Source organism: Dermacentor silvarum, chromosome 8 (genome assembly GCF_013339745.2).
Source record: "Dermacentor silvarum isolate Dsil-2018 chromosome 8, BIME_Dsil_1.4, whole genome shotgun sequence".
NCBI lineage: Eukaryota > Metazoa > Arthropoda > Arachnida > Ixodida > Ixodidae > Dermacentor > Dermacentor silvarum.
Window position 1 is genome coordinate 141,679,465 of NC_051161.1, and position 21,322 is coordinate 141,700,786.

A 21,322-nucleotide genomic window follows, 5' to 3' on the forward strand; every position below is an offset into this window, starting at 1 on the left:
GGCTGTTTTTCAATGACTTTCATTAGTTCAAATTTGATTTAATTCGAACTCGTTAAGCATCCCCATAAAATTTAAATTAACCAGCTTTTACTGTATTCTAAACATTCGGATCAACCTGCTTTGCAGGTTGGTGCAAACTCACCACACCTTGTGGATTTCCGCAGAATTCATTGGTCATTTTTGCAGGACTTTGTCCACTGAAGCTAAATTATGATTGTGCTAAAGTTTAATAGTTTTTAGCTTTGTCACATTGCTGGGGTTGATTCTAAATAGTTGCCGTAAAAGTTCACATCTTTTTCTTTTCTGTTCCAAAAGTAAGCTTTCTTCTCCATTAAACTGCTCCAAATTTTGAATTCGGTGCTCGAAAATAGATTTTTTTTTATCCTGAAACGTGCTCCAAAGTTGGGATTTTCCTGCTCCAAAGCTAAGAGTTTCTTGCTCCAAAAATTGTTCGAAATCTTATTTCATCTCTTGCACCCCTGAAGGTGAGAGGTGACTCTAAGGCTAAGAATTCTTGAAAAAAAAACCTCGCCTTATATTCAAATAAGTACGGTAATAGTTGCATACAGTAAACCCCCAATTATTCGAATCAGTAAAAATGGGAAAAATTTCGAGTTAAGTGCAATCAATTCAGTTCATTTTTATTTCAACACGACTGATGTTGTTGAGGACTGTCAACAAAAAGCCAATAGGGCTTGACGAGGTCAACGGCCCTGTTCTACAGGCAGCAACAAACAGCAGATGAACAATGTCTAACATAGAGAAGTTAACATAATGATGTCAAGAAAAATAATAGAAACAATACAAAAAGAAAAACACATGGCATTTGTGCTGAGTAATTTTCATGGTTACAGTCATCCAAACATTAGATGTGTACAAAATCCGCCTGACCTAACACCTATATACATAAAGAATAGCACAAAAGGCAACACAAGATATATATGATTAGTGGATTATTCAGTACAAGCAGTAATAATTTCAGTAATATATATATATTACGACGATTGTGTATGCGCGCTCAACCATATGCACAGCTGAGTGCAAACGCAGCCTGCGCGTCCTGTTTTAGAAATTATATGCCACGTGTGCAGAGAGTGGCCGACATGGCGTGGCGTTATGTGCGTTGTCTTCCCACATGTTTAGTAATGGAGGTTGCGTAATCTGGAGTTTTGGAGATGCGTTGAAGCGAGAGGCAGACGAAGCATTTGCCTCCCTGCTGCCGGCGCTTTTCATGAGAACGTTGTCCCATTGCGGACGACATTATCAGCCGCAGTGGCGGAGACGCTCCACGCAAGAGTGTGGCTATTTGATATATACAAAGGAATAATTTGATATATACGAGTTTGATATGTATCCAGGATCGACCGTAGTAGCAAGCTGACCTAACCGCTGAATTGGGAGTTTCGACAAAAATGGTGATTCCGCGGAGCTCCTGACACAATGTTTTGGCCGCGGAATACAACTGGCATGGTCAAGTTCGGAAATGCGAGCGTCTCTGCCTAGGTGGCTGTATAATTACCAACACATGCCTATCGTCGATCCCAATTTTCGCACACAACGCGACTTGTAAGTCGTAAAAATCTGTTAGCGGGGTGCGCCGACTGAAGAAGCGATTATTTCGTAAAATTGCTTGCCTGTTGAGCACCCGTTGTCGTCCTACATGCTTTAGTCGCTTTGTGCCAAACCTGTAACCGCTATTATATTTTTTCGGTTCAGGTTCGGTTTCAGTTCAGGCACCGTTCTAAGAATAACAATTCAGTTCAAGTTCAGTTCCGGATAAAATGGTGGTTTGGGTACGGTTCTTGGTTCGGGTTTTCATTCGACACCCTGTTCAAAATACTAGAAATTACTGTTCTAAAGCTGCTTCAAAGTGACAATGTTACTACTTCAAGAGCTGCTTCACACCACTTTAACCTCTGATTAGGTTTCACGGGAATAATAATGAAAGGGTCTTTAATTTGGTGAAGGCACAATAAATTATTTTACTGCCAGGTGCCGCTTTTGCAAAAGAATTTAAGTAAACCTGACATGCGCATTAGAATCAATTACATGCTCAGGAGCAGGCAAGGCATGCATACTCAGACCGATCTTTCAGCCTTTCTGATGCTCGCAGCTACAAATTATATTAGAAAATGACACCGTAGTGTATGTACACACAAAATCCTCCTTATGTAGAGGTAAATACTTGTGCGAATATCAATTTTTTAGTTCAAAGTGAGGTCGAAGTGTTGAATAATTTCAAAGTGAATAGTTCAAGTAGTTGTGGGATTTGCATAAAATATCCTTGACATAAGAGCCCGATGTTGAGAAATCAAAGAAAAGTTTGTTCTTTGCTTGCAAAAAAGCAAACAGGTTCATCTCTGTAGTCAGTTTATATTTTCAAAGTGCCGTTATCCACATATTTCCATCCAAAAATGTCAGTTCAACATTGCTTACAACTCCAGCTGCACTGGAAATTTGTTTACAGGCGCTTCCTCAGTGTTTTACTTCAGCCCACTAAAAGTTTTGTTGCGGTTGATGCCGCGGGAGTGTTTTGCGTTCGACCGTCATTGTGATGCCTTGAAGCACGACCTCAATTGCATGGCACTAGCAGTTTATGCTGTGTTGCACAAATTCAGCTTGATGCTTTCTGTCTACACGTGAGGTTAACACATTCTGTTCTGCAAGTGCACAGATGAAAAATTTTTTTAAAATTAACAGTGAAATCGGAATGCTAGTAATATGCGAATTTCGACTTTAGGTGTGGCTTCGTGACAGCGTGAATTTCGTCTCAAGATGCGCTTTCATGGCACCGTGCTGCCGTGAAACCACCTCTAGGGCAAACTTTTCTGCCGTCAGCTTCACCGAAAAAGTGGGAAACAGCTGCCGGGCCGAAGGTGTATGACATGGACAATTCGTGTATCTGCGAATGGAGACTATTTTTTACAAAGATTCAGTCGTTGCATGCAGTTAGTGCTGTGGGCTATTCAAACGGATTTTTGTTTCTTTCTTGGGTGTTGTAATTGGGGGTGTGGCTTATATGGGGAAAAATACGCATATTCGTTTGTTTCGAAAACTTTTAATACTGAAAGTAGAGTCGTAGCGAATATCAAATAGCATAATATTCAATCAAATATTTGCACAAGCCTAGCAAATACACATCTTATCAAAAGGAATGGTCAGCTGTGAGCACTTGCAAGATATGACAACTCTTTCTGGGAAAGGAAAATGAATGCCTGCATAATGCATAACACAGAATTCTGTGTGATATGAGCTGCTTCAGTTATTTGCATCATTTGTAAGTTGCTTGAGCTATCATGTATGATGTGTGCGCAAAAAAAAATAGAAAAAAAAGGAACAGAGTTAATGCTGTGTACACTATGTAGCATATGTGTTGCTGCGTGACTCTACAAAGAGTCAAAATGTAACAGTGTGACACAGAGAAGACTAGGACAACTAGCCCACTCTGTAACATTAGTACTAAATTTATAAAGGGACATCAGCATGTGTAATCATTTGGACTGTTTGTGGCTGTGATAGCAACTTGTAATGCAGGCAAGGCCATGTCGGTCGGTTCATCAACAGTTCAGAAGTCACAGAGGCAGTGATTAAGTTAATCATGTACTGCTTTCACCATCTCTCATTTTCTCCAGGCTGCAGACACTTGGCAGTATGATTTCAACCGTGAACTTACATGCAAAACACTCTGTGCCACCCCTGGCATGCAAGCTCATTTATCCAATGAAGATTATACCCTTTGATTTAAAAAAAAGGAAAACATAAGTGACATGTAGAACTCGTGCCATAATTTCCAGATTGCAGTCTCCACGCCTGTTGTACAGTCCACCCAGGTGTCAAGTCGAGAAGCCATGTTTAATCTACAAGCTACCTACAATTATTGTCAGGCACGAATTATCAGCCACATGCTTTTTCATTAGGTGGAACATAGCAGTGATGGTGTTGATATGTGCTTGAAGTAGCAGTGGCTTATGTAGGTGCTCCGAGTGAAAATGGCAGCTTGCTGTTATGCAGTGGGTTCCTGCACGCGCACGTGTCGTACCTGGCGGAGGGCAGCCCCGCCTGTCTGCTGCTCCTCACCGTGGACCGTGACCTGTTCTTTCCTCTCCAGGAGTGCCGCCGCAAGATTGCCGAGGTGAGTGCCATGTCTCGCCCGTTTCTCTTCTGCAGCTGCACATGCAACAGCTGTGACGTAGTGCGAGATGCAAAAAGAGGGACTTACTGCACATCGAATTGTACACAAGGTGCTTATGATGCTATTAAAAAACATTTCCACTGCTTAGTGGAAAAGGATTATTTGATATGAAAACACACATACAATGCACAGAGAGGGAAACAGGGAAGGAGCAGGCTGGGAACTTCCACCGGGAGAGGCACGAAGATTGCTTACTCTTTAGGATGAAGGGGATAGAAAAGGAAGTTGAAGATAACAAGAAGGGATGTAAAGAAGAAAAAAAACAGAAAGATGACAGGCCACAAAGACAAAAGTAAGGCAACGACAAGGAATAGAGTGCACAAGTAGGAACAGAACATACAAACAGATACGGAGAGAAACATGCAGGTGCCACCAATTACAAAAGAACGTAAGAAATGCAGTAACAAAATTCGGAAAAAAAGTTTCATCCCTCACAAAGTAATGTAAGAAATGCAGTAACAAAATATGGAAATAAATATTTAATCCCTCACAAAGTCTCTCACAAATGGAAGCCAATTTTCTATAGAAAAGTAAGCAGGGTGCAATGAGCCTGGTCGCGTTGAGATGCACAACCACTCGGATGCAGTCTATGGTTGCACATTGCAGGCCAAGTAGACTGTAGTCTCTTAGTAGCTACGTGGGCTGCACAAGGAAAGCAGGACACTCTAACGTAAAGTGCTCAAGTGTCTTGCCGAAACCACTATAAGCACCTGACGGACTGTCTACATGTCCTTGGCGGTATAAACGTTCAGACACTAGGACAAAGCCAACCCTTAAAGGGGCCCTGAACCACTTTTTATTGAAGTGGATAAAGGCATGTGAAGTGAAAATAGGCTATTTCAGAGATACTTTGCCGCAAAAAGTTACTCAATGCATTCGGCAGAAGCAGAGTTACTGGCAGTCAAACACGGCCTCCACTGTGCCTTGCACTGCGAAGGCTACGACGGAGTGGCGGCAACGCTCTGCCTTCAAAGTGTCACCGCGGCACGCAGTTCAAATTTCATTTTGGACGTTAACATTGACGCCACGACTTCCTATTTGGGTGCCTACAATGTGCTAAACGTAAGCCAAACGCGGTTGTCCTCAGTGAGCCACAGTGCGCTTAGCCAGTGGACATGTGGTGGTGGCCGCGGTATCTACATCGGGTAGCCGACGGCAGCTACCAATAGCAGCCGTGTATGGTAATTCGCTTTATATTATGAAATAAAGCGTCCAGAAGAGAGTGAGGAGCAGGCTTCTGTTTGAAAAAATGTGGTTGATCCCTCTTATATAGGAATCGGTATAGAACACGAAAGTGAAACGTGTCTTCAATGACATGCGGAGGCACCACATGCTACTTGCTCGAAAGCTACAACGCGCCGCAACCGACTGCGCTTACGAACGCGCATCCAAAGTGCATCCGAAGCGCAAGCGACGCGCGATGCGCCGCTCGGTTAGCACGGTCCCAAACAGTGTCGCCGTCTGGTGGCCTCCGGCGGAAGGCATCACCGGCGGTGCCAGCGTCTCCCATTAGAAACGCCCGGCGGTCGGCACACTAGTAAGTATATTCTAGGCACTATAGTCGCACTGCTGAGACCACCGAAGCGTTCACTGTCGGTGCGCGTTAGTGTCATAATGCAGTACTTCTCTTTTCTGCTCGTAGGCGGCGGCACCGCCCCGAGCAAGAGCGCGGGTACACGGAGGAGTGTTAGATATATAAGGCGCGTCTGTGTAGCTCTCTGCAATTGCGTTTGTGGCGCAATGGGTTAAACGCTCGGCGATCTATCGTCGCGGACCGAGAGGTCGTGGGTTCGATTTCCAAATTTTGCATGTTTGTGGAACTTTTTCTTCTGGTTTCTTTCTTTGTATTATGTTCGTGTACATTGTAAGCTGACGTATTTCCGTGACGGAAATACGTCACTGAAGTCTTGGTGGACCCCGGAATAAAACACTTTCGTGTTAAAAAGAGCATTTGAGTGAAAAGTTAATTAGCGCTCCACTTGCATGCTCCATGCACCGCATATGACAGCGAAACTTGGCTGAGATGTTCACAGCAGCGTATGCTAGTTGCGGACTATGTTATTTCACCAAGCCTGAAGGGTGGTTCAGGGCACCGTTAACTGGAGCTATAGAGCTCTAGCACAACGAGGCAAAGGAAAGGATCCTTTTGTAACACGACGAAGAAGGAAGGCAACATGACAGAAAGAACGCTGGTCTTCAACTGATTTTTTACTACAAAAAAAGACAGTACAATCCATGTGGTGATAGAATAGGGTACAGTCAATGCGCATGCCCATGATAACTTGTACCGTATGGGTAACACACGGCCGCTGACGAAGCTACCGTATTTATTCGATTCTAAGGTGGTCAAGGTGGCAAGGGTGCCAGTTGGAGGACCTAAGAAATAAAAATTGATATTTTTTCTTTTTTGGGTTCGGCATCGGCAATTTATGGCATCGCGGCGCACGCTGCCGTGAAGCCACACTAAAAGGTGAGTCGCGGTGCCGTGAAGCCACATCTAAAGGCAAAATTTGCGTACGTATATAGTGGGGGGTGACTTCGAGGCTAAAGATTCTGGGAAAGAAACCTAGCCCTATATTCGAATAAATACAGTAATCAAAATTTTTATTTGACCGCATCGTTGAAGCTGTGCTCACACAACTGTCACATTTTTTTTAATGCAAGGAGCTTCGTTTATCAATCTGCAATTGTCACTTTAATAGTTCCCCAGAACACGTGTGCCTTCAATCAGAGGTGTGCAGTGGCGTTTTTACAGTCACTTGCACGATATCCTGACCGTGCTAATGCCCATACCTAAGTTGTGATGGGCTTATGATTGTTGTTGAATTGACACTACACAAACAAAAAAAAATTGACAAACAGGTTTCTGGATAATGGCATTACATCCAAGCTAATGGCTTACATCCAAGATGCTATAGGAAAAAAATGTTGATTTTCTTTGAATGCCTATAGCTTGGCTACTACTGTGACTTCTCGAAAAAATTATTTCAGGGGAATGTCCGTTTGGCAGTGCGTTAGAATGGCAACTTGAGAGCATGTTTTCGAGTGCACACGGTTGAAGTCTCTGTACAAATGCATCACCTGTTGCTGAAACATCACATCGCCATATACTGACCCTCTGCCTATTTTTCTGGGGACCTGTGGCCTGAAACAGCACTGGCCCAAAGAACATGACAAAGAACTCTACGTTCTCACGTCAAGAGTGTTTCACTGTAGCGTTTCTCGTAGTTCTTTCACAACTTTGGGATTGTGAAAATAGTCCACTTAGAGCAAAATTATATGTTTATTTTTTGGGGAGTTACCCAACTCTTTGAGTGGGCGCTCATGATCACACTTGGATGTTGCAGAGATGCAAATCTGCCAAGAAAAGCATATGGCTCCACGCTGGATCACTGGAAAAGTTGTCATATGCAGCCTACAAAAGCATCGCTACGCATTCTGGAACTTAACTTTGAATCTGTGCTTTAACGGCTGAGCAAGAGAGAGCAGGTCTGTCATGGAGCATGTTGATTCGTAACAATCTCTGAAGGAAAACTTAAATCTGCGTTAAATCGATTTGTGGGAAATAAGTTCTCCTAAAAGGAGTAACAGTGCACAGGACAGGACAAGTGAAATGGACGGTTGAAGCACTGACTGCCGTTTACCGCAGACTAAACAGACCTCCTCTAGATCAACCAGTGATACCTAGAGAGTTAGAGTTCTAGATTCGGGTACTCAAGCAGCTAGCATACCCAGGAACCCGAAGTCTCTTTGAGCTATGCTGTGACCCAAGTGGCTTGTGTACGCGAGCGGAATGCAAGCCTCTTGTGTTTCCCACTCTAAAAATCTCTGTTAAGTTCAAATTTTTTGTAACATTAATCCTTTAACCTGTTCCCTGGCGCCCACCACGCTTGCGTGCAGGCCTTTTGTATTACATTTTTTTTTTTTTTGCAGAAAGCAGTAGTATGCTATACGCTCATTTTTCTTCGTTCCATCAGCGCCTAGGTCAAATATTTGGTGGGGAAATTATGAAAAATACATTTATTTACATTTGAGAATCATTCAAATTTTACTCTGTGAAGTTTTTGAAGTCACAGGCATTTCATTGTCTGAAAAAGTTTGAAGCACTCCGGCATAGGTCATCGTCCTCTGATGAATCCAGGTAACACCTACCGTCAAATTCACTTTCTTCTTCAAAATAAGGCTCAGAGAATGTTCTATTACTGACGAAGAGAATATCCAATATCTCACGCTCGGAGAGAGCGCGCTGGCCACCCGATGCTGCCATTTCTTCTGTCGCTCGACACAATCAAAATCAACCAAGAACGTACAAAAGTGCCTTTGCCATCCACTGGTAACATATCTAACCAGGCTCAGATAAAACGACAAGTGTTTCCATCTATCTATAGCTTCAAGAAGTTCAAAATACGGCTGCCCGGCGCTTCGCCGGCTTTGGTAGTGAATGGGTTAAGGACAAGACATATAAGTACCCGAAAACATTTAAGTACCCGAAAAAATACAGAAAATAAGCACATGTCAGCGAAAAGAAATATTTTGCAGAAACATTTTGAGCAATAGAGGGGCAACACCAGGCAGGAAACTGAAAGTTGGCTTCACTGCAAGCCACCTATGGCATCATTTGAAACATGTAAAGACAGTTCTTGTCATATGTGAACCATAAGTAGACATTGCATTTGCTTTCCATTATGTGCGTGTATGTGTGTGATACTACTGCAGCTCAAGACCTTGCATCGGTCTAAACTGACCGTGCTTTCAAAAGAAAGCAAGTCGTGTGCCAAACTTCTGATTCCTCAACCTGTGTTCCTTCTCTGAACCAACCAATGACGCTTGCTGCCTGTCATTCAATGTTGGCTGAAGACATATAGCCATTAACTCCACTCTGTGCCGAAACTCGGCAATACATTTTCTTTCCTGGTGTGTTGCCTGCACGGTGTCGCCCATAAAGAGTTAAGGGCGTGAAGTGTTACATAAGGTTGGGGTAATATATGATAACTTGTATAAAATGCTACAGCAAAGCACAAGGATGGAATAAAACGAAAGAAGGCGGGGGGGTATCGAACAAGGTATGTCACAGGAAGGAAAGCAATTGGTATCATTTCTACAGGAATGAGCATTGATCATTTGGTCTTAAGGACTGTGGTAAGAAGGTGACAAAATATGTCACAATACATTCAAGAAGTTGTAGCAGTGCACAACGTACTGAACAGTTGGGGTAATACAAAGATAGCACAAGTACTGACTACAATGCAGTGCTAATGGAGCAAGAAGAAAGAACAGCAATGGGAGTAGGGATGCGTTTAAAAGATGGACATCATCATTGTCGTGGCAAAAAAGAGACGGACTTGTGTGAAGTGCTTAGATGTTGGCAAGACTTCTAGTCAAGACTTAATATACGTGACACACGATGAACAAAAACAAAAGGAGAGAGAGAGAGGTGCACACATAGCGGTAATGTGTTTCCCCGTCTCTCCACCATAGTCCGTAATATTGAATGGCCAATGCTTTCATTTCAGTGTTTCTGACACTGGTAGCTTGCCTCTCTGTGCTATGCCTTATTCAACATTCTCTCTCTGCCCCCCCTCCGTTCCCACACGCACACATTTTAAAAATTTCGTCCCTGTAGCATTTTGTAGAAGTTGTCATTCACTACTCCCAGCCTATGTCACACTTTCACGCCATAGACTCTTTTGTTATCGTGTGAGAGTCGGAGAAAAAAAATATTGCAGCATCATGCAATTCGCTTGAATGGCTACACTTCTAGTCAAGTTCTGCCCCGAGTTTTACAAAACTGAGCAAGCTTTTGCCCTCTCTTCCTCCCCCTTATTTTTTTGTTTGTGCTGCTCTGCGCTACAGAGCCTGCAGCGGAAGAACTGCCTGGAGGCCCTGAGGGAAGCGACTGTAAGCGGCGGCTACAGTGCGCGCGAGGCAGGCGTGCCCGAGCTCTACCACTTCCTCTACAAGAGCAAGAGCGGCGCGCAGCTGAGCAGTCCGCGGCTGGAGCCTCCGTACTCCAAGGACCCCGGGCGTCTGCTGGCCCTGTACCGGCTCCTGCACCATCGCATGTACCAGCCGGCCTGCCCACTCAAGATCCTCTTCTGGGCCACGGGGAGGGAGACGCTCATGGGATGGGTATGTGCGATGGACGTTGAATGGACGACACTTTTTGAGCATTACTTTATGAGCATTGTGGAACATGATTTTACGCCCCAAATTTAGATGGGACAGAGCGAGACACGCAGGACAAACACAGAACTTCAACTGGTCTTTAGTACATAGTGATGCATAAACAGCAGTCACTGTGCGGGGGTTGCAAAAAACATTGCCACTGCACACATTCACAGCCTTTGCGTATGCAAATGAGACATAATTTTGTTTAGATAAAGCTGTTCTTTTTTCGACAGGACAATAGACGCAGAGCTTTCTTTCTTGAAGAGCATGGTGAGAAAATGTGCTATGAACATGCGAGCCAAATATGGTCCAACCTCATGGTAATGAAATTGTATACAATACGAAAATGCCTTCATTATAAGCATATATTTATTACACACTGATTTTGCCGAGATGTCTTCTAGATTTACTTTGTTACGCAGTCTATGGCAGTCTAGGTAAGCGACTGTAGTTAGCAAGCGCAACACGAAATGCATGGCCTCCATGTTGAAATGGCACATCCAAGACGCGCATGTGCAAAAAGACTGTGGTTTGGCTTGGTAGGACTGCACCCAACAAACCAACATGGTGATCTCGTGTGATCTCACCAATTGCATAGTTGTGTATGAACAACAATGCAAAGTGCATGCATTTAATTTATTGTTGTTCCTGTGTCACGTGCCTGCACGACAAGCCGCCAATTGGCTGTTAAAATCCACCGGAGACATGTGCTGGCCTTTTGAAGCCATCATGCTTGCATTTCTTTCACATGATTATGATCACAAATTTGGTATTTTGCTGCTGTGTATGCTTTTAACTAAGGGTGTTCGAATAGTGAGATTTCCAAATCGAATCAAATACAGTCAGACCTCAATATAACGAACACTGATACAGTAGACTTCTGTTAATTTGACTGCAGTTAATTTGATTTTTTGGTCAATTTGATTCCAACCTAAATTCCCGGCCTGCTCCCATGCATTTCTATAGGCCTAAATTCATTATTTCGATCCCAAAATTGGCCTTCAGCAGATAATTTGAGCTTCAGCACAAATGCGCCTGACCCCTATGGTGACTGCTTTAGTGGCAGCATCTGTTTTGATGGAGCTTAGGGGACAATTAATGTGTAAAAATTGTGTCATCTTCCATCAAAAACGTTTATTTTCGGCCTGCCTTAGGAAAATTTTCAAGCAATAAGTAGCTTACAATGTCTGATTATGGTATTTACCCATTGCTAATGCGCGGCCCCCTTTTTTTTTCGAGAAAATTTGGCTCAAGATTGCCTGCATGGTGCAGTTGAACACTGAACCAAAACCGCCTTCGCGGCGTGGGTGTGCCTTACCGCACAACACGGATGCATCGCGGCGAAGCTGACTCTTAATACCGTGCGGCGAAGCTGACGTTGGGAAACCAGCCGCCATTGTGCAACACATGACCCTTGCCCATTTTTTCTTGCTAGAAAATTTGGTACATGTTAGATTTCTACTTTGTTTAGGAGCTTTAATGTCATTTAATTCGTTAGTTTTCTAATTTAGGCGCATAGAAAGTGTCCGCGCGTTTGATTTGGAGGTTGTGTGCTTAGATCGGGCTAATACAGTATAGACCACTTATAACGTAACCGATTATAGTGCAGGACCGGATATAGTGCGGTCTTTTCAGACTCCCGTTAATTTTCCCATAGCACTCCATGTATACACGTATCGCTTATAGTGCAGTTGCGAGAAACGAAATACCGGTTACAGTGCGGCTGCCTGGGAGTACGGAAGTCAGCGGAGACGGCGAACGCTCTCCTCAAACGGGCGCCCCAAGGAGTGCTCGAGGAAGAAAGAGAGACGAAGTGGAGGAGAAGGGCACGTGGTGCGAACGAACAGCCAGTGAGGCTGAAACCAGAATCTTGAGTGCGAGTCGTGAAATATCACAGCGCGCATAGCGAGCAAGGGCCGTGAAAATGCCAACGACATCCGACGCTCGCTTCAAGATAACTGCAGTAAATGAAACTTCAGGCAGCGGGCGGCGCCGGCACATCACGGTGAAGGGCGCAAGCGGAGACTGTGGAACGTGAGGGAGGAGGACGGCAGGGAAGCGGATTTCGCCTCGGCAACTCTGCCGCTTCGGTGGCTCCCCTCGCCCTCCCTCGTAGCTCCCTCACTTTCGACTGTTACCATGCGCGCCCACCGCCGTGCAGACGCCGCCGCTCCAGCCGGCCCGGCGCCAGCTCCCCGAAGTTTAGTTTTCTGTCATTATCGGGAAGCGGGCGTTTGCCGGCATGGGGGCAGTTTCGTTGGCCGACCTGGGACAGTGCCGCTGCTTCCCTCTATGCCGTAGCCGCAGCGTGCAAGGTCAACACGTGACTAGAAAGTAAAAGAAGCAAAAAGGAGAAAGAAGGCTTCACTGCCATTTTCTATGCGTGTCTACGGTAGCGTGGCTGAGACGTCGGCACGTACACGCATGTTCCGGCGCAACGCAGAATCGGCGACCTTGTCCGTTTGAGAGAGGGTGAAATTTCCGCCGCTATTTATTTTTCTTTCATTTTTTGTTTTGTTCGCGCGCGACATTGAGCCTTGAGGGGTCTCTCCTAAACTTTTACTCTATGGCGGTGCCAGGAGCAATGCTGGTCGGAGGCGCCGCCGCGTGATTTGGTTCGAATTAACGAGATTCGACTGTAAATTGAATGCAAACGTTCTAGCCGCATTCCTCGACTGTCACATAAGCGTGGCGGCTCGGTGCACATGTTTTGCATATGTGCGGGCCTTGAAAATTGTTGCTTTGGTTATAGTGCGGTACCGCTTATAGTGCGGATATTCGCGACTCCGGTGACTTACGTTATAAGCGGTCTACACTGTACTGCCAAATGAATCAGCAGTGTGTTCTGGCACCTTTTTGCTTCTTGTTTTCTTCGACCCACTGGATAATTCGATCTATTTAGTCGGCAGGGTTGAATTAATTGAAGTGGACTGCCATAGGCGTGCGCACGGGGGGGGGCGGCCGCCTCTTCTAATCATCTAGGGGGCGGGGGGTGGGGGAGGGGGCGCAAAGTTGGCCCCATATTTTTTCTCAGTCGTGCCGGTCCTGTTATTGTTAAAGGGGCACGAAAGGGAAACATAAGGTTCACGCGGACTGCTGCAAGAACCACCATTACAGAAACCTCGTAGTACTTATTTCGTGCCAAGAGAATGCTTAATAGAAAAACGCGTTTTTCTAGATTGCAACTGTCCGCTACCGAGCTGGAAGGCGTCTAACGTAGCATTCGACATTCCCGCCTCCACTTACTGAAGGCACAGGTTGGCACAGAGCACATAAAGCTCGGTGACTGTAATGAATGGCTAGACTGGTTGCAACAAAACGGCCTAGGAGCATTAGTTTATAAGGACTTTTTTTAAATCCTTAAAGGCTTCACAGTTGTCCCTGTCACTAGCTGCTCATGCGAGCGGACGTTTTTAAAGCTCGCCATTATGAAAACAAAGCTGAGATCAACTATGAGTCATGACCGGCTTCGAGTGGCTGCTTTTACTGTTCGTTGAGGAACAGATTGCATTGTCAACAAGTTCTAAGTCAGTCATCGAACAGTTCGCGACAAAATCGCGTAGATTTTTGCTTTAGACTTTTCACGATTGGTGAAAAGTACTATATCTCCCACGTGCTACGCATTTTTAGTAATCTAGTCATAAAATATATTTACCACCACATAACATATTCATTAATTTGTATAATGTTTGTTGAGCATGACATAATGCGTGCGTGTTATCTTGTGCAAAAAAAGTAATTATAGCCCTTGTTTCTATTACATGTTTCTATCAAGTGCCAGAAAGTAAGATTATCAACTGTACATTTGGATGCTCAGAAGAAAAAAAATGACATGTCATAGCGTTTATCTTCAATAATTACTAAATATTGTAACTTGCTGTTTCTCGTATTTTTAATCTGCGGTATATTCTCGTGCTTTTAAGCGTTGCCATTACGTTGTGTATTGGGTGGCGTTTTTCGTCCTCTGCATAAATGTTGCAGACGCCATATGACAGCTTTCGCTATGTATAGGTGCACCCATGCATTTGCCCTGTATGTATACTATATTTTCAATACTAGCAGAGTCACGTTGAGGCAATATATTTGAATATTCTGTGCTGTTAAAGATCTCATATGTGTCGTATCTTTCTCTGGTTTAGAAAGAATTTGTACGCGCGTTGTGTCACTGACACCTCAGCTGCTCAGGGACTGTCTTTCTTTGCGGACGTTTCACAAGAAAGTGAAACCAACTGCGCCATAATGACGATGCATGCTTACCGGGAGGTGCTGCCACCTTTTAGGACTTACAAGAAGCGTTTGACATTTGTGCTACCTTCTTGCGGAGATAAACAGAACTGATTTCTAGTTTCAGCGCGTGCGTCGCGCAGACCGCGGCGACACCCCTTTCGCGGTTTCGGTTTCGCCGCGTGATCGCAACGGAGGCGCTCGAAACGTTTGAAGGGGCGGCGGAAGTTGATTTCTACCTTATTGGCGCTGCTCTTAGCTTGTTTATCACCGTCGCTCACGAGGTATTCTCCCTCTCTGCGGCAACGCGCTTGCGGTTCCGCCGCGTGATCGCAACGGAGGCGCGCGAAACGCGAGTTTTCTCTCCGTCGGCACTGTCTTGCAGTGGCGCTGAAGTTGATTTCTATCTTGATTGGCGCTGTCTTAGCTTGTTTATCAGCGCCGCTCACGAGGTATCCTCGCTCTCTTCGTCAACGCGCTTACGCGGTTTCGGTTGCGCCGCGTGATCGCAACGGAGGCGCGCCAGACGTGAGTTTTCTCTCTGTCGGCACTCTCTTGGAGGGGCGGCGGAAGTTGATTCTATCTTGATTGGCGCTCTTAGCTTGTTTATCAGCGCCAATCACGAGGTATTCTCGCTTTCTGCGGCAACGCGCTTACGCGGTTTCGGTTCCGCCGAATGATCGCAACGGAGGCGCGCGAAACGTGAATTTTCTCTTTGTCGGCACTCTCTTGCAGATGCGGCGGAAGCTGATTTCTACCTTGATTGGCGCTGCTCTTTGATTGGCGCTACCTTGATTTGCGCGATAAGGCGCTGTGCGTAGAACCGTGTTTGAAGGAATACGCCACTGATATATTATGGAACATTTGGAGTTCCGAGTGATGCCGACATCAAAATACTGTTTCTAATTTTTTTTCACTATTTATTCCCGACTTTATACATTTTGTACATTCAATATCCACAATAAACTAATTTGACCATCTGGGAAAGTTTTTTTCAAAATAATGCGACCTTCAAAGGGTTAATAAAATTTTGTATATGTTACAATTCAATATTGTTGAAAGAAACGTTTCATAACCATATCTCGTCTCAGCACTACAGTATGAGCGGAAGGACATCAGTGGAAGTGCGTTGATTGAAAGGGGGGGGGGGGGGCTCTGGGGAAACCTCGCCGCCCCCCCCCCTAATGAAAAATCCTGCGCACGCCTATGTGGACTGTATAACGAACCATCGCATATAACAAAGCAAATATAAAATTCTCAAATTTGTTCCCTCCAATATGAGTATGTGTGCTTATAGCGAATATCGGATATAACGAAGGTATTTTTGTGTTGGACGTCACTTCATTATAAGAAGGTTCGACTGTATTAATATTGAAGAAAAATGACCACTGAAAACGAATCTCATATAGATTATTTTCTCACTTATAAAGCAACATGAAATAAGGTTGCGCAGAGTTCGTTAGGGTAAAAAAAAAGAAATAAGGCTAATGTACATTGACACATGCATGTAATACTGTCCACAGTTAGGTGCCCAGACAACTAAGCAGCTTGTAAATGATAAACAGCTGCTTTCAATTATATAGGGCATGAGTTCTCAAAGTGGGTTCCATGGAACCCTGGGGTTCCGCGAGCCACTGATAAATTTTTCGTGGTCCCGCGCTCGCCAAGTGGCTAAAACGGTGAACACGAGGTGCGCTCGATCCACAGAACCTCAATTACCCATGCCCGAGTGTCAAAAAGCACTTCACAGTGCGTAACGGAAGCGCGCGAACTGAGCAATAAATCCGCAAGCAGCTTGTAGCCACTCAACCTCCGAAAACGGGCAGCCATGGGCAGTGCGCCTAAGCTTTCGGACTTGAATCTCATAGGCCGTAACTTACCACCATGCGCATTTCTCCCGTTTGTAGATAGGGTAGGTGCCGATAGCGTGTGCACTGACGTATACTTCGGAGGAATAAAAAAATTAATGTGCGGAGCACCACAAATGCGCGCCGCAAAAGAGCAAAAACGGCGCTAGCGTCCAAAAACGAAGCGACGCAGTGCACATCGCTATAGTCCTCAGCGGCAACCGTACGCGATACGTGATTGACAGCAACCCCGGAACTCTTCGTGCCTAATTGTGCCCTCAAAGCCTTTATTCTTTTGTTAATCGCCGCACGTAACACCGTGTTGGCGGCTGCACGCGTGCCTTCATAAAGGTACGTACACACTAGCGACAAAAACACGCGCTTGCTTGTCGCGCGCGGCACAAATGCGTTGCGAATGTCACACTGACCCGCATTTTGCGGGACGCAGCAGTCACATGACACCACCTGACGTCCCGTTTCGCCTCGTTCTCTTCCGAGACTTCTCGTGAAAGCGCACGCTCCATTACAGTGGCGAGTAGCTCCGTTATTCGTCGCAGTTGCTTTGTTTCGGCGTTTCACTGGGAGTCGCTCAAGCTCAGAGAGGTCAGATCTGGATGACGTATTGGTGACTGTGAACATTATAATCTTAGCGTGTTCTTTGCTTGTGCAACGCCGACGTGCCAGAAAGCGGACAGCGGTATGGGAAGATATTAACGAAAACGGCCTCATTGACTGGACATGGCCTCTGATATTTTATGGCGTGCACGTCACTGTTCGATCTCAGAGCCCATACATTATGATTATTTGCTTGTGCGACAGGTGGCGCCACAACAGCGAGGCTCGCTTTTGATTGGTGCTCGTCTTGCGGCTGCCGCAAAAAAAATGGGTCTTGCACCCATTCGCGCGTTGCTGCCGCTTTTCGTGAATCTTGCCGCGCGCGACAGCACCGCTCGCCGCGCGCGCGTTTTTATAGGTAGTGTGGACGTACCTTAAGTGCGTAGTCGCGGTGCCATATAGATTGCGTCAATAGCCACCGCAGTTTTGTCTGCAGCGGTTGCGGCAAACAGTAGTTTCGTTTTGACTCGGTGCGCGCGGCGGCTGCGTGCCTTCACAACTGCGTAGCCGCCATCCATGATCACGTCGATAGCGACCGCGGTGTCGTGCGCACTTGTTGCGGCAAACCGTAGTTTCGTTTTGACTTGGTGCTTGCGTCAGCCGCCTGCCTTCTGAACCGCAAGGTCGCCGTCCATGATCCCGTCGATAACGGCCGTGGTTTTGTCCACAGCGGTTGCGGGACGCAGTATTTTCGCTTTGACTCTAGTGCAAAGCTGTCGAAGATGAAGAGCACCGGCTACATCGCGATGGGTGGACAATTTGTTGGCGACCAGCTCACTAGCTAAAAAATAATCGGGATGTGCGCGCGGTAGCGAAAAGCGCGTCTCAGATGAAGGCACGCGCCGCGGCCGCGCTGCGAAGGATGTCGGGAGGCCTTCGCCGCTGCTAGCTCTAATCAGTCATGAGATGACGAGAATTTCAGCTTCCGCACTGCTCTTCTTCTTTCTAGGGTTTTACGTGCAAAAAAAACCAGTTCTGATTCTGGTAGTGGAGGGCTTCCGGATTAATTTTGACTACCTGCGGTTTTTTAACGTGCACTACAACGCAAGCACACGGGCGTTTTTGCATTTCGCCTCCATCTAAATATGGTCGCCGTGGCCGGGATTCGATCACGCGACCTCGTGCTTAGCTAACGCCTTAGCTAACTGAGCCACCGCGGTGGGTTCCGCACTGCACTTGTGCAAAATAGAAACAAGATTTGCTGATCCATTCAGTAAATAAAAGTGTGTTGACGTAGTAAGTATTCATTTATTGTTTTCTTGATACCCTGGATAATTCGACATTCGGTTAACTAGGACATTTAAATTTGGTTATATGGAGGGGGGGGGGGTCCTTGGTGCTTCATTAAGCTTAGCAGGGTTCCCTGGAACGAACATACTTGAGAACCCCTGATATAAGGCACTGTGGCAATGACAAAAATGAAACAAGAGGTCGAGGTGCATGTACAGTGTTGTGTTCATTGAAGGAGAGAAGTGGGATACTACAACACCACACATTGTTTTAAAAAGGTGCAAACATGGCGAGATCAGCCCAATAATAAACTGAAGCAAATTCATACAAGGGCTGCCTAAAAGCAAGCCATTCTTATTGAATGGTTGCAAATTGTTGACCAGAAACTGTCTGGCCCCTGTATTCACTCAATAAACGGTGCCCCTGCGCAACAATCACAGCTGTCCTGCAGCAGAATCATTTGTAACAGTCCTCACATCCATTGTCCTGCCTCCATTGAGATTTCAATAAATGTTTTTATCGCATCTATATTTGAAAAAAACAAACAAAGAAATAAAGTAGAAACTCGGTAAACAGTAATCGCTTAAACGTAGTTACCGCTTAAACGAGCAACAGCCTTGTGATTGGTTCGTTTTGCATTAAGGCAATGCAAGAAAAGTCAGTTAAAACGAACCTTTTCCAACTCTGGGTAAATGGAACTAACTAAAAATATTACTGAAAATGAGACTGAGCACCCAATCTCAGTGGCACTGCAACAGGCATGGCTGTTAGCACCTTTTCTTTTTGGGTTTTCTCCCCGATTCTCCACGTTATTGCCAAGGTGGTTTTTGTTGGCTTTTGTTGGTACGATGGTTAGTGGGCTCTCTCGTGGTTGTGGTTTGCTGTGGTTTCTTTGCGTTGGCAATTTCAGTGAGCTGTGAGTTTGCTTAGCATTTCCGATGGCAGCACAGAAACGGCCCGCACATTACGCTCACACTGGAGATGAAGATCAAAGTTATCGATGACTGCGAGAGTGGTTGCTTTACTACAATGGCAATCTTCTTAATGCATTATGCTGCTAGCTCTAGTCAGCAGATCCGTGTAAGTAGAAACATTTTAAGAAGAAGCTTTGTAATAGGACCTGCTACATCCATTATGTGCTGTTGGCTGTGAAGTATCTTCCTCTTTCAAAAGAGCACCTTTTGTACCCTTGAGATCCATCTCTGGGTATATGGAACTCCTCATAAATGAAACTTATTTACCTGAGCCCTTGAGGATCCGTTTAATAAGAATTAGCTGTATTCAACAACTTCGAGTAGTGAATTCTAGAATCGAATCTGAAGCTAATAGCTTGGATGGTTGAATTTGTACTTGAAATTTGAAATTCTTGCATGCCCCTACTTATAACAAACACTGGACATAACAAAGGTATTCTCGTGTCAGATACGAAAATACCTTTCTTCTAAAGAGATTCGAATGTATTGTTGTAAGGAGAACATATTGTTGTAAGGACAATGTATTGTTATAAGGAAATTCGAATGTCTCTGATAAGTCATTATATTCATCTTCGTTAGATTGTGGTTTTACTGCATCATTCTGCCGCATCCAGCAAGGAACGTACAATCACTTGCTCTATTCTGCGGCTTTCGAAATCAACATGTACTTTTTTCTTGGACAGCTCTAATGAGGACGTTACAACAAAGAACTCCAGGTGGTAAAATTAATCAGGAGCCTCCACTATGGTGTCTCTAATAGCCATGGCATTGTTTTGGAACTTTAAGCTACATTAGTCAATCAATCGGCAAATGTTAGTGGGTAAGAGAGATTACTGTATGCTGTTTGACGCTTTCTGCTCTTTGTTGCAGCACATGGCCGGATTCGAGCTGTACGCAGCTTTTGAGCCGTTGGTGAGCAAAGACATAGCGGTGCGTGCCATGAGCAAGCTGCTGCACTGGATCAAGCAGGAAGAGGAGCGGCTGTTCATCATGAGTTACGCCACCCTGTGAACATTGCGTGGACAGACGCCAGTGTCTGAAGGTCTCGAGGCAGCTACTGCTGCTCAATGTTCCTGGCCGGTGTCTCCAGCTTCGTAGGAACAGCGCAGTCAGCATTTGTCATCTAGTCTCCGCACACATTGCTTGTGATCATTCCTGTGCATCGTCACATACAAAGACACAGAAGCTGACAGTTATCTCCAGTCAGGCTCATCTGAGTTTGTGTACTCGTGAGGCTGGTGCAAGCCGTGCTAGATGCCATAGCCAAGCTGGATCTTGTGTCATCGTCCTCTCATGTGACGCTGTTCGGGAGAACGCAGTCTCGGCAGTACGTCAAACATGGAGCACAAAACAAGCAAGACTGATCAAGAAGCTTCAGTCTCTTTTGTGTCAGTACCTTTCGTCTGCCAGCAGAGGTGTCGTCTGCAGTTGCACCATGTAGGGAAACAGTGGTGTACAGGGTAGAGGATTAGAACTGACATTCCTGAAAAGTTCTGTGTGGCAATAGGAAGCCCGATTCACCAATTCCAGTTATGTTGTCGCCACTGCCAGGAACTGTCTTCTGTGGTGAGCTGTGTTCTCAAATGACGAGTGCAAAAAATAAAATGAACTGATTAAAACTGAACTCTTTACCACAATATTGCATCCATTTTGACTGCAAGGTACTCCAGGATGGGAACGTTGCTGCTTTGGTACAACATTTACAGATACTAAGTGCGGTGCGACTGCCAAGTAATGTTGAATGGTTGTTACCGAGTGTTGGTTTTGAGCAGCAGACCAGTCTTGCACGACCAGTGTTTACTAGTATTTAGTATTGCTCACATAGCTAGTGCTGCATTGCTTGTAGTGGGTTATGATGTGAAAGTGATGAAATAATTACTGTATTTTTCCGCGTACAACTCACCACCACATATACCTCGCACCCCCAATTACAACCGCTGGAGAGAAAAAAATTCTGTGAATAAACCGAGGAAATAACTATATATACAACAATGCTCACATCTTTGCAAAAACAGTCTCCATTCGCGGATTCACGGCTCATCCAAGTCCTCAGTTCCCCCCCTCTTTGGCGA

At 45.2% G+C, this 21,322-nt stretch overlaps 1 protein-coding gene across 1 annotated transcript in view; it reads left to right on the forward strand.

Annotated features, from left to right (window-relative positions):
* Positions 1-20,887, forward strand: part of LOC119461736 (vacuolar fusion protein MON1 homolog A-like) — a 39,324-nt gene extending 18,437 nt beyond the window's left edge. Inside the window, exons 6-8 of the mRNA XM_037723109.2 lie at positions 4,012-4,132; positions 10,046-10,321; positions 20,121-20,887. Coding sequence (XP_037579037.1) covers positions 4,012-4,132; positions 10,046-10,321; positions 20,121-20,261 — 538 coding nt within the window. The 3' untranslated portion in view covers positions 20,262-20,887. The remainder of the gene's footprint in view (positions 1-4,011; positions 4,133-10,045; positions 10,322-20,120) is intronic.
* The last annotated feature ends 435 nt before the right edge of the window (positions 20,888-21,322 follow it).